At 48.6% G+C, this 12,216-nt stretch overlaps 2 protein-coding genes across 2 annotated transcripts; one reads left to right on the plus strand and one right to left on the minus strand.

Moving 5' to 3' along the window:
* Positions 1–255: 255 nt before the first annotated feature.
* LOC144170228 (tubulin alpha chain) lies at positions 256–3,268 on the minus strand. The gene is made up of 4 exons (XM_077699878.1): positions 3,117–3,268; positions 1,389–1,929; positions 775–1,302; positions 256–663 (listed from the first exon to the last, which is right to left on the minus strand). The coding sequence occupies exons 2-4, from the start codon at positions 1,914–1,916 to the stop codon at positions 364–366; spliced, it is 1,356 nt and encodes a 451-aa protein (XP_077556004.1). The 5' UTR covers positions 1,917–1,929; positions 3,117–3,268; the 3' UTR covers positions 256–363.
* Positions 3,269–3,571: 303 nt separating this feature from the next.
* On the plus strand, positions 3,572–7,512 carry Lamtor4 (Late endosomal/lysosomal adaptor, MAPK and MTOR activator 4). Its single transcript, XM_077699879.1, has 3 exons — positions 3,572–3,780; positions 4,155–4,275; positions 7,337–7,512. Exons 1-3 carry the CDS (start codon positions 3,703–3,705, stop codon positions 7,432–7,434), a joined length of 297 nt encoding a protein of 98 aa, XP_077556005.1. The 5' UTR covers positions 3,572–3,702; the 3' UTR covers positions 7,435–7,512.
* Positions 7,513–12,216: the final 4,704 nt, after the last annotated feature.

Genomic DNA, 12,216 nt, shown 5'->3' on the forward strand with positions numbered 1-12,216 from the left:
CTAAAAATACAGGAGCCAATGACCCGACATACCCCGGCTGCGTTCAGCTAAATCCTGCTCATTCACCGCGACGGCACCAGCCGCTGTTGCCTTGGGCTGTCCTCCCGCCGTTAGTGTTTCCGCGTGCACTACTCATCGCTGCAACGAAACGTAAATGGCTGCTGTCTAGGCGTCTGGTATTCTTTCCTCCATGGGTTACAGAATGAAAATTTTGGGCATGGAGTCATGTATGGAAATGAGAAAATGCACAAGAGGTTGAAGAAAAATGCTTTTTTTATTTCAAACACGAGGTCGGTCAGCAAGAAAAAAAAAAAGCAGATCTTGCTCCCGGGAACTAGAAAATGAGAAAACTTGTTCGAGTGCTCAGAACTCCTCCCCGCCGTCATCTTCTGCACCATCAGCCGAGTCGATGCCCACTTCTTCATAGTCTTTCTCCAGGGCAGCTAAGTCCTCCCTGGCCTCTGAGAACTCGCCTTCCTCCATGCCTTCACCAACGTACCAGTGAACAAAGGCCCTCTTGGCATACATCAGGTCGAACTTGTGGTCAAGGCGCGCCCAGGCCTCTGCAATAGCAGTGGTGTTTGATAGCATGCACACAGCACGCTGTACCTTGGCCAGATCTCCACCAGGGACAACAGTTGGGGGCTGGTAGTTGATGCCAACCTGACAGAGGGGAAGAAAAAGAAATAAAAGCAAGAAAAGCTGTAGCAATGACACCTTGAAAACAAATGAGCCAACACTGACATAGCAGGATTTCATCGCAACGGGACAAACCTTGAAACCAGTGGGACACCAGTCAACAAACTGGATGCTTCGCTTGGTCTTGATGGCTGCAATAGCTGCGTTGACATCCTTGGGCACCACATCCCCTCGGTACAGCAGGCAACAGGCCATGTACTTTCCATGGCGAGGGTCGCACTTGACCATCTGGTTGGCTGGCTCAAAGCAGGCATTGGTGATCTCTGCCACGGTGAGCTGTTCGTGGTAGGCCTTTTCGGCAGAGATGACCGGAGCGTAAGTGACAAGAGGGAAATGAATGCGAGGGTAAGGCACCAAGTTGGTCTGGAACTCTGTCAGATCCACGTTCAGCGCGCCATCAAAGCGCAGAGAAGCGGTGATTGAGGAGACAATCTGGCCAATGAGCCTGTTCAGGTTGGTATAAGTCGGCCGCTCAATGTCGAGGTTGCGGCGGCAGATATCGTAGATGGCCTCATTGTCAACCATAAAGGCACAGTCAGAATGCTCCAGGGTAGTGTGGGTCGTGAGAATGGAGTTGTAGGGCTCAACGACTGCGGTGGAGACCTGCACATGGAAACAGCGGGGGGAAGTGGTCAGTATTACTCGCCAATTGGAGACATCCCCAATGTACTGAACGAAATCCAACACACCTGCGGAGCTGGGTAGACAGCAAACTCAAGCTTTGACTTCTTGCCATAGTCCACCGAGAGGCGCTCCATGAGCAGCGAGGTGAAGCCAGATCCGGTTCCACCGCCAAAACTGTGGAAGACCAAGAAGCCCTGGAGACCCGTGCACTGGTCTGCCAGCTTCCGGATCCGGTCCAGCACCAAGTCAACAATCTCCTTGCCAATGGTGTAGTGGCCACGAGCATAGTTGTTGGCTGCATCCTCCTTGCCCGTTATCAGTTGTTCCGGGTGGAAGAGCTGGCGGTACGTGCCAGTGCGGACTTCATCCACAACAGTGGGCTCCAGATCGACGTAGACAGCACGCGGAACGTGCTTGCCGGCACCGGTCTCGCTGAAGAAAGTGTTGAACGAGTCGTCACCGCCACCGATAGTCTTGTCGCTAGGCATCTGGCCGTCTGGCTGGATGCCATGCTCCAGGCAGTAGAGCTCCCAACAGGCGTTGCCAATTTGGACACCAGCCTGGCCAACGTGGACGGAGATGCATTCACGCATGGTTGCAAGATAGCTGGAAAGGAAGAACGGGCAGAGACAGGTTAAGGTTGAGTATTCCTGGGAAGATGCGGCAGAAATGGAACAACTTGCACTAAAAAGAATAAAATGTCCACCGCATGGCTTTTCCCCAGTGTCACTGTCCAGAGGACGGCACGAAGATACGGAATATGCGGTGGCACCGCCCTCACCTAGCCATAGGGCTAGGGGACGGTAGACTATATTCGACACCGTGGCTGTGGATCAGCTGTTACAGAACAGCTCCAGGAGCCACGCCCGAGCGCGGGAAGAGAGCCCCACACGAGGCAGACGCTCTCCTCAACCGAGCTCTTATGTCGGTTTAAGGCACCATTGTTCAACGGAAGGCAGTACGATGACCACGCCCGCCTAACAAAGACTACCGAGTGGCAAGAGGGAAAGGGAACTAGCTATGCTCAATGCGTAGCAGAAGGTTGTGAAAAAGCAACAGTGAAAACCTCATATGCATACGAGTCACTATCACGTGTGCACTTTCGCACCAAGCCTAATTAATCTTTGTTCCCTGCACGCGGATGGCTTATGGGCAGGGAAGATACCGATCAGTGGTTAAAAGGCTCTGGAAACTACAGTTTAGCCGGAAAAGGGGACTGGCCGGGCGCCAAGGCGGCGCTAACAAAAGCCTGCCATAACCGCTCGAGGATATTTGGGGCCAGACGAGTTCAGCGACCTCTTGACGTGGGCGTGCAGCATCTTTCTGTTCGGTTTTTGTTAGCCCTCCGCGATAAGCACGACGAAGAACGGGTTAATTTGCTCACTACTACAAGACACGAATTCTGCAAGCGCTGAATTAAATGAATGTGGAACATCGAGGGGCCCGAAGGGTCCAACGGTCACGAGAATGGGCTAGGCCTAACCGAACACGCATGGCATAAAAATAATGTGACCAAATAGATTTACAATAATTCTAAGAATACCTAGGGCATTCACGTTGAATAGACGAAGCACAGACGCCAAGCAACGAATATGGAAGCTTCAGAACAGGTTTCTTGGAACTCCGGCGCCACGCCCAACGAGTGACGGCACCGATCAAACCCCTCCGAACAATGAAAAGCTCTTTTACGTAATCGCAACATACCATACAAGGGCTACACCTCGTTCCTGGTAACAAAACCGTAAACAATTAATGGAAGCAGCCTGGACGGAATACTGATGGCCCATACTTACGAGATCACGACCCGAACAAACTGTAAACCAACGCTGTCAATGGGACGCCGGTAAACTGCCGCAAGGTCTGCGATTTCGAATCCACCGGTCGGTTATATATGGGGAATCACACAGCGCCTCCGCTATCACGGTGCATGTCAAATAACGAGAAGTTAAACAGCCTGCGCCACCTAGAACTGCCCCTGTAATATTTACATATATGCTTACATTCTATAAATTTTGGTATTTATAAAAACGCTATAATTTTTTTTACTAGAGTTTAAAATTGCTGCTGACAAACTGAGAGTTACATGCGGCATTTGACTGAAGCAAGTGAGTATGCAAGCGAGCATAAATTTCTTTTTTTTTAGGCGCCTCTGGCGGTAATATTTGTAAAGAAGCATACAAGTCATGACGGAGCGTCTAGGAAGGCACTAAAATACACAAGGCGTTGAGAAAATTAGACAACGCCCACTTCCGGTCACACTATTTCCGCTTGTCATTTGTAATTTTGTTGATTGTCTGTGTAGTTTGGCTCACCCGGGTTGTTGTCGGAAAGGGTTGTGCTGCGAAATAATAATCTTTCACCGAGAACTTCGGCATTGAGATGATGTTCGCGTGGATGGAAAAGATTCCGAATCAAGTAGGGTTCTTGGTGCTGAACGCTGATGGAGGTGTCTTGAGCGTAAGTGAACCGCTTGTTACTCGCCGCTGCGTTGCTTAATTGCAGCTCGAGGCGCAATTCTTAGTTTTGCCTATTCCATAAGCGTCCGCTTCGATCGTCAGACGGTATTTGATGGCTGAAGTGAAAGGACACCGGACGTTTCAGGGCCGCTTTGCTGCTCCTGTCGCACGTACACGAAACCGACACTTTTAAAAGTGACAAAAATTCTGCCCTAGGTGAAATACTAGTCTGTCTCTAAGCTAAATAAACCTCATGCGTGTACCAAGTGTCAAATTTCGACCTGGTGAATCTGAAGCAGGAAACAACTGTGCGTTTTTGAAAGGGTGAAGCCTTTTCATGTCGCCCTAATGTGCTTTGCTTTGCCTCTCCCACAGTCAGGAGGCGAACTCGAAAATGAGGAGCGTATCGGCGATATCATCCGCAAGATGATCTACTGTGCGGACAAACGAGATCTGCTGCCCACGGACAGTAATGACTCAATCAACCGCATGTCAAGTAAGGCGTGTTAGAGGCAACTTTATTGGAGGATGTTTAAATATTCATAAAATTCTAGAATAAGCATCGTTCATATGCTAGCAGTACAACCATTCGTGGAGGCGTTGGTGAAGTCTCTCCATTTTACCCTCAGCCGACTTCGGGTTCCTGTTCGGGCATCAAAGCGTGGAACTAGACGATGTTTCACATTTGCAACTCGCAACTGCCTAGCTGTCTGCCATGCGCTTTTCTTCGCGGTAGATTTGTTGCATTCAATCAAAATTCCACGCGTATACAATCAGGAGCGCATTCCTCTCAGTGCGTGCAGAGTGGTCCAGCGATGGGCTGTCACACTCCTACGGTTTGTACGTTTGGTGGACACATGCCCTGATAGCGCTTCATCGCACCGCCGGCTGTCTACTGTGCTAATTACGTCATGATATCTAGAAATGATTCCAGGGGAGGCACGTGCAAATCAGGCGCTTTTTATCAAGCAGCAAAAAAGAGCGAATATTGTCCAACGTCTTTTTACTGCCCGATTTACTGATAAAAAGAGCTTTTCCTCACACACTGATATTGTCAGATGTCTTGACGTAACTACGGCAGCAGGCAGCCGCACAATCAAACCGTTTCAGAGAGTGGGTTTGCAAAATGTACGGTGAAAGTGTGCCAGCCTCTTACCAAGGTTCTCTGCATGTACTATCGTGATAAATTGAAACACGAACGATGGAGCATGTGGCTTTCAGTACATGCCGCGCATCCTGGCGACGGGCCGCGTATGCGCAGTGCGAGAAAGTAACGAGAGTTCGTGACCAACCTTGATACGGAAAGACCATCGTATTTTCATCGTCCGTTGCGTGCTTAGCACGAAATAAAAAATGAAGGAATATAGCTGCATGCACCATTTTCACGCATCGCCGCAGCAAAGTTTAACAACGCTTGCTTTAGCGGGCGCCGATTGTGGTGGGAAGACAAACCAAAGCACTCACACGCTGAACGAGGGTGCTTCCATATCAACGTTGGGCACAAACTCTCGCGACTCGCTCACACTGGTATATGCGGTCCATCGCCAGGATGCGCGGCATGTACTGAAAGCCACGCGCTCCGTTGTTTGTATTTCAATTTATCACGATAGTACAGAGTGCACATGCCCCCAAGTCTAGTGCTGTGAAGCTTGCCCAAACAGTTAAAAGGGTAGGTAATAGCGACTAACAATTAATACTGGAAAACAGACACGACACATTCATGAAGACTGTTTTATGTATTCCTAGTTTATGCATACTTGTTAAAATTTGTACACATTTCGGCTTGTATGCTTTCTAAGCTTGTATGTACAAAGCGTGTACAGCCGCCCAATTTTTGAGAAATTTCACAGGAGTGTCAACTAGCAGGAGGTTTATCATTGTAAAAACAATGAAACTAGCGAGAGTGCTTCACAAGTGCAGAACGATCCCGCAGTGCAACTGCCGTCTGCTAGGCTGTTCCCGCAAGCACGACATAGCTCCTTCCTTCCCCTTATAATCAGCTGGCAATCTTCATTGCCGGGGCGGTGCCGCCGGTGACAGCGATTTTGAGTGTGCCTTGCTCACAGCAAGGCAGCTAGCTGATCACCAGCAGAAAGTGGTTGTGTTGTTCTTGCGGGAACAGCCTAGCAGACGACGGTTGCATTGGCGGGTTAGTTCTGCACACGCAAACTGTGCGAAGTATACCCTTGCTCATTTCGCCATTGTCTACCATGATAGGGCGCTGAACCACTTGCCGTCGACGCTCATGTGATATTATTAAAGAATTGGTTTGCTGCACATTATTGAGATCACTTTCTGATTTAGTATTAAATGCTTTCCCATAGCTCACTCAACAAATAGCCTAGTGTAAACGGTGCAGTTGATTACTCATACACCGTTGACGGCATGTTTTGGGGTCATGTTTTAACTTTAAGTGCGAGTTGTGTTATGCTGCAGTTGCAATAATTTTGAACTACTGAAAAGCTATTCCTTTTAAGATGAACCCCCCCCCCAAAAAAAAAAAAAGCCAGCGTCCGTAACAGAAACGGCTCTTTCAGAAATGTTCCATACCGCAAAGCATTCTATAGCGAGAGTTTAACTCGGCAGAGGCAATAGGTTGTGCCTTCAGAAACGATCCGTAGCGTGAAACATTCTATATCGTGAACTTGAACTGAGCAGTATTGAGAGGTCGTCGTGCACATCGCAGGTGGAGGGAGTGTAAAAATGCATTCGAACAAGGGAACAGACAAGGGAGAAATTTACCATCGTTGTCGACGAGCAGCGGCGCAACACGTAGGAGATAGATTGGAATAGCAAAGTAAAGTGTCCGAAGGGGCAAAAGCGCAAACAAAACATCTCAAGTGTACAGCTGGGAGTTCTTACGAGTTGTGAATGCAAAAGCATGAAGTGCATAGGTGTCCCCAGACTTTTATTTTTAAACCTGTATTAAATTATACTGCGAAATGCAGGCATCTAGGAAGCGGTAACATTGATGTTTTGCTTGTTTATTGCAACTTGCTTTTCCCGTCCACCAGCTTTTTTTTTTTTTTTTTTTTTTCGGTACTTTTTGGTGCAATGGGGTGTTCGCTGAACCACACAGTCGCAATGTTACCTATGGGTCTTGGACAAAAAAATTTTGACTTGTTGCTCTTAATGCAGTGTTCACAGTGTTCACTACTCTATGCACCTGAAATATTGTCCTAGTTTTTGTTTGATACCATTTTGGTAGCATTCTATGTACTGTAGGCCTCACAGGCAGTGTGCAAGCATTGCGACAGAAATTAGTTTCTTTAGAATGAAAGTAATTACTAATCGTGGTGGGTTTAATTCGTGCGGCATATCTGCAACAGCGCTTTGAAAAGCATTACATCATCATCTTGACGAGCCTGTGGACAGGGAGAATATGGTTGCTAGTATGCGAGTACATGAACTCACGAGAGCTTTAAATATCTAAACCAGATTGGCATTAGTGATTCGCTGAATGGCCTTTAGAGGATCAATGGTTTGGTTTTGCAGTGAAAAAGCTGCCTGTAAGCATATCAGGAAAAGCTAATGGCTGTTTTTTTTTGTTGTTTCAGTACACCTTGGTCAATATTACTATGCTGTGACCCTGTCACACCAGAAGATTTACATCTCCAAGAGGGAGTACCTGCCAGTCGAACCTGTCATCGTGTGAGGTGGCCGACACCAGGCCCGAGCAACATGTATATAAGACTACTGCGTGTGTGAATAAAAGTTTTTTTTGTTATTTAAACACTGTGAAGGCTAGCTGCTTTACTGCATGCGCATGCTGAATCAGTAGCAGGAACCGCAAGTGATGCTTAAATGGGCCATGCAGACAAAACACAAGTTTGGTTCATTCGAATGATTTATCATACTGACACCACTTTTAACGCAAACTTCACTCAAATAAGCTATATATTTAGGAAAAGAGGGAATGGCCATGCGACCCACTAGCTCATTACCCGCAGCAGAACCTATTATGTCATATGCCCAGCTGTGCGATTGACTGAGGCCGGTAAAAGCAAACAAATTAGGCAGGGTTTACGAGCTTGCCGAACAAGCTATTGGCGCTTACATTTAGGGCGCATTCTTTTTATAGCAGTAAGAATGGTGGGGTAAAGAATTAGTTACGAATGAACACGTAGACACCAAAGCAGTTATTAGTGCGGCACTTTGCCGACTAAGGCCACCTAACACAGCCTACGGATGCATTGGATTTGTCTGACACGACACTGACGTAAATAGCACGGTCACTTACATGACCATGTTTGTCGAGTCATATAGATTAAGTATGAACCCTAATAAAAATTATGCCCACCTCCTCTCGCGGGAACCCTGGTGTGATGCGACGCTGAGGGGGCTTCAAGCGCAAGCGGAGAGCAACCGTCGACCGAAAGGCCGCCGGAGAGCGGCACACCGGTTATATGCGCAGCGCGCCCGAAGGAGAGGAGACCGCGGAGAGAGAGAGTACTGCACATGCGCAGCGCCGCCCACCGGCGGAGTGAGAGCGTGCTGGGCCGCACACCCGCAGATGTTGAGAGAGAGTGTTCGCTCTCACCTGGGAACGCGCCGGCGCCAGTGCGTCTGCCGAGGCTATGACGCAACGCAATCCACTTTAATCCAAGCCAATCCAATCGAACCCAATCCAATGCCCCTCGCGAGAGAGTGTTCGCTATCGGAGAGGAGAGGGGGAAAGTGGAGGATAGTCGCAGCCTTGCGGACAACAACGGACGCACGCAGGAAGGACAGGGCCGCCGACAAGAGATGATCTCAGCGTAGTAGTAGTAGTAAACGTTTATTGGAGCAAAAGGGAAAGGGAAAAGGGTGGTGGTGAAGCGTCCCTAGTCCAGGATGCCTCTCGACCGGGCCGACTCAATGGCCCGAGAAACCAAGGCCCTCTGGCGGGCCGGGTCCGGGCTGGTCAGCTCAGTCTCCCACTGCTCCAGGGTGGGGAAGGGGGGTGGGTTAGGGGAGTGGGGACAGGAGTATACGAGGTGGAATGTGGCGTCGCATCTAAAAATACGCCCACCTCCCCTCGCGGGAACCCTGGTGTGATGCGACGCTGAAGGGGGTTCCATTGTGCGTTTCTGTTGGGTCGATTACTCGAATTGCGTGAGCAATCGTCGGGTAATGCGAGAGAGAGAGAGAGAGAGAGAGAGAGCAATCGTAGCGCGGACGACCGTCGACTGAGAGACCGGCCGGAGCGTGGCACTCCACTTATATGCGCAGCGCCATAGAGAAAGGCAGCGCGCCCGAAGGAGAGGAGACCGCGGAGAGAGAGGGTGCTGCACATGCGCACAGCGCGCTTGCGCCGCCCACCGGCGGAGTGAGAGAGCGCGCCGCACTGCGCGTGCCACAGATGTTGGGGGAGAGGGCACGCTATCACGGCGAGAGGAGGGGCGCAGCGGTGCGGACAACAACGACGGACGCACGCAGGAAGGACAGGGCCGCCGACAACAGATGCTCTCAGCGTCGCATCTAATACTTTGTTGATAAATATTTCTTGCGATCAGCTGAGGGGCAAATCCTTAAGGATTTGTGGAGGGGTGATGCTTTTTAATCTCTTGCGGTGAAGAAACCGGCGGTAGCGTCGTACTCGCGCCATTTCGAAGTGGCCGCCTGGCGGCGAGTCTGCATAGGGGTGGTCGCGGAGGTCGGGAGATCGGAGCAGGAGGGGCTGGAGATGAACAGGTAGAACTCCAGATTGTGAGGTGGCAAGACCATGTGCCACCTCGTTACCACCCCCGCGATCGGGAATCGCGGGGGTGCGTCGAGGGAACTATGAAACACTAAATCTTTCAAGTAAAACAAACTAGTATTTTGTCTGCATGGCCCCTTTAGGTCCAATTTGACTGTGTATAGTCTTCTTCCCTGACCTAAAACTGTGGATTTGTGGAAATCTTCTTCCCTTGGTGAATTTAACAGGTGTACAAACCTGCTGTTTTACTTTTTCTTTTTGAGTGCTTGAGGGTGCCATAACTGGACGCAATTTAAGGGGCTTGTTAAAGATGCAGTAAAAGTGCTGTTCCTTTGTGTATAGGCTCAAGCTGGGGTGTTGGTTGATGGTCTATTACAGCATTTTTATTTTTTGGCTTATTATGGAGTGCCTGAAAGGTAAGATTTCAATTAAAATCAATTAGCAAACAACCACCCAAAGTGATATGGCCTTTGACACCAGCTGCTATACAGCTACGCAGTTATGGTGCTTCTCCGAGGACAGTTAAAGGCCAACTGCACTCAAAATTTTTTTTTGTCCAAATAAGTAGTATATGCTCTTAAAATATCCATGGTGAAATCCTTAGCTTCGTAATCACGGAGAGCGCTAGGTACCGCCGTTCTAAGAACCTCCGAGCAGACGACGTTTGCACCTGGCGGAGAGTCGCCGTAACAAGTTCCGAGCGGCCTGTGACGGAGGTTGGGGAACCTGTCCCGCGAAGCTCGCGCTTCTCCGGCGACTTGCGGGGCGCTCCTCCGGGCGCAGGGATGCGTTCGCCCGGGGTTTCTCTGCTACACCAGCGCGCTGTACCGGCGTCGCCATCAAATGTTTAAACTAACAGCATAGGCAGTAATATCCCCCATTTTTCTCAATGACAAAAAAAAATGATTACAAGCCTAAACTTATTCAGGCGCTTGCGAACGTGTTGGAGTTAGCAAAACTCTTTTTACTTGAAAATAATATTTTTACTCAAAGAAAAAAATAGCGCGAAAGGAGCACTTGCCTTACATTTGTCATTCCTATTGCATTTACCACAGAAAAAAAGATATATTATAAATTATTGACCACTTGCACTTCAGCGTCCAATATTGGCCTCATTTGGGCTGGCCCAACGCCACCTCTATCCTTTAGACATTTCCAAAAGTTTTACGACCCAAATAGAGTTCTTGTACACGCGGCTATAAACATTTGTGCGACTTTTGTCTCTCTAGCTAAGTGAACCAAAATCAGCCTTTCTCGTTGTAACAAATACACCCGCACAAATATTGGCCGTCGTATTTGGGAAGTGCGAAAACTAAACTGCCCCTCTTCTAAACAATAGATTATATTTTTGTTCGATTCCCGAGTGAAGTATTTACTTTGAGCGTTAGATATAGTTTATTTGATTGATTTGATTGATTGTGGGGTTTAACGCGCCGACGCAACGCAGGCGATGAGGCGCGCCGTAGTGGAGGGCTCCGGATTAATTTTGACCACCTGGGGATCTTTATCGTGCGCCGAAATCTCGTACACACGGGCGTTTTTGCTTTTCGCCTCCATCAGAAAAGCGGCCGCCGCGGCCGGGAATCGAACCCGCGACCTCGTGCTCAGCAGCGCAACGCCTTAGCCACTGAGCCACCGCGGCGGGTTAGTTTATTTGAAAGTAAAACGTTTTCAACAGTACCTGTCTCTGGTTAAAGTAGAAAACAGCGGTAGATAGGAAGTGTTTTTGTGTTTTAGTGCGTCATTTAGCTCTGGAGGCGGGCTTATAGTTTCAGATCCCTTTTATAATTCTATTCTCGATGTCCGCACCGGGGAAAAAATACTGGGCCGATATTCACGAAGCTGTTTGCATGTAATGTATATTAGAAATAGTGATTTATCTCCGCCCGCGTGCGATTTGTTTCCTTCAGAGAGGGCGACGTGATAGCCGAGGGGTCGGCTATAATAATAATAATAAGCTGCTTTTCGATATCGTATACGAGCAAATAGCTTTGTAAATCAGCGTCAGTTTTTTACTTGCAATGTCGAAAATTGCTATTCCGGCAGTTATTATGATTGAAAAAATTACTGTCGGGCGGTCTACTTCATCTCGATTGATAGCAACGGGATGCCGGAATTGCGCCCAACTCCATTACCATGGGCAAACGTTAGTGGAAGTTCTTCGGTGGAAATAAAAAGCGAAACGCGGCGCTACCACGCGCATTTGAAGGCGGCTCTGAGCGGCCGCCGGCTCTGGCGCGGTCGCTTCCGTTCCCTCACGTACGTCACGTCCGGCCGCCGCTATGGCCGCCTTTTCTATTCAGTTTCGGTTCCGAAAACGCGAATGTTGCGAGCCGTTTGCGTCGCGCGCATTGATGTTTGAAGCGCAGTATTTCGCATTTCGCACCCTTTTTATACGAACTGTTAGGTGACATTATTTTTACGTTGTCGAAAATTTGAGTGCAGTTGGCCTTTAACCCATCACTTGACCCTGCACATAGCCCATCTTCTGTCACCTTTGCTTCTGCTGATGACTCTTCCTTCTTCTCATATTTCAGTGCAGGTTTCATCCTTTCCACAATACACAATTTTCAAAGTGGAAAAAAGCATTGTTTTTTTACATTTGTGCTTGGTGGCAAAGGACACGTGCGCTCTAAAAAGTACTGCCGACAGCTGCTGTGATGCATGAGCAAGTTTAAATCAGACATGATGCAATTCAGTGTGCGCAACACTGATTAATTTAAAATTTAGACAATACTGAAATATTGCGTGCACATC

The sequence above is a fragment of the Haemaphysalis longicornis genome, unplaced genomic scaffold (genome assembly GCF_048455015.1).
Source record: "Haemaphysalis longicornis isolate Haplotype H1 unplaced genomic scaffold, Haemaphysalis longicornis Haplotype H1 scaffold_2, whole genome shotgun sequence".
NCBI lineage: Eukaryota > Metazoa > Arthropoda > Arachnida > Ixodida > Ixodidae > Haemaphysalis > Haemaphysalis longicornis.

Bases quoted from the DNA above. Each gene is read 5' to 3' on its own strand.
- LOC144170228 (XM_077699878.1), bottom strand. From the start codon at position 1,916: ATGCGTGAATGCATCTCCGTCCACGTTGGCCAGGCTGGTGTCCAAATT. The intron at 1,303-1,388 runs GTGTGTTGGATT...TTCCATGTGCAG, and splicing joins CTGTCTACCCAGCTCCGCAG to GTCTCCACCGCAGTCGTTGA. The intron at 664-774 runs GTTTGTCCCGTT...CCCCTCTGTCAG, and splicing joins GGTGTCCCACTGGTTTCAAG to GTTGGCATCAACTACCAGCC.
- Lamtor4 (XM_077699879.1), top strand. From the start codon at position 3,703: ATGATGTTCGCGTGGATGGAAAAGATTCCGAATCAAGTAGGGTTCTTG. The intron at 3,781-4,154 runs GTAAGTGAACCG...CCTCTCCCACAG, and splicing joins CTGATGGAGGTGTCTTGAGC to TCAGGAGGCGAACTCGAAAA. The intron at 4,276-7,336 runs GTAAGGCGTGTT...TTGTTGTTTCAG, and splicing joins CTCAATCAACCGCATGTCAA to TACACCTTGGTCAATATTAC.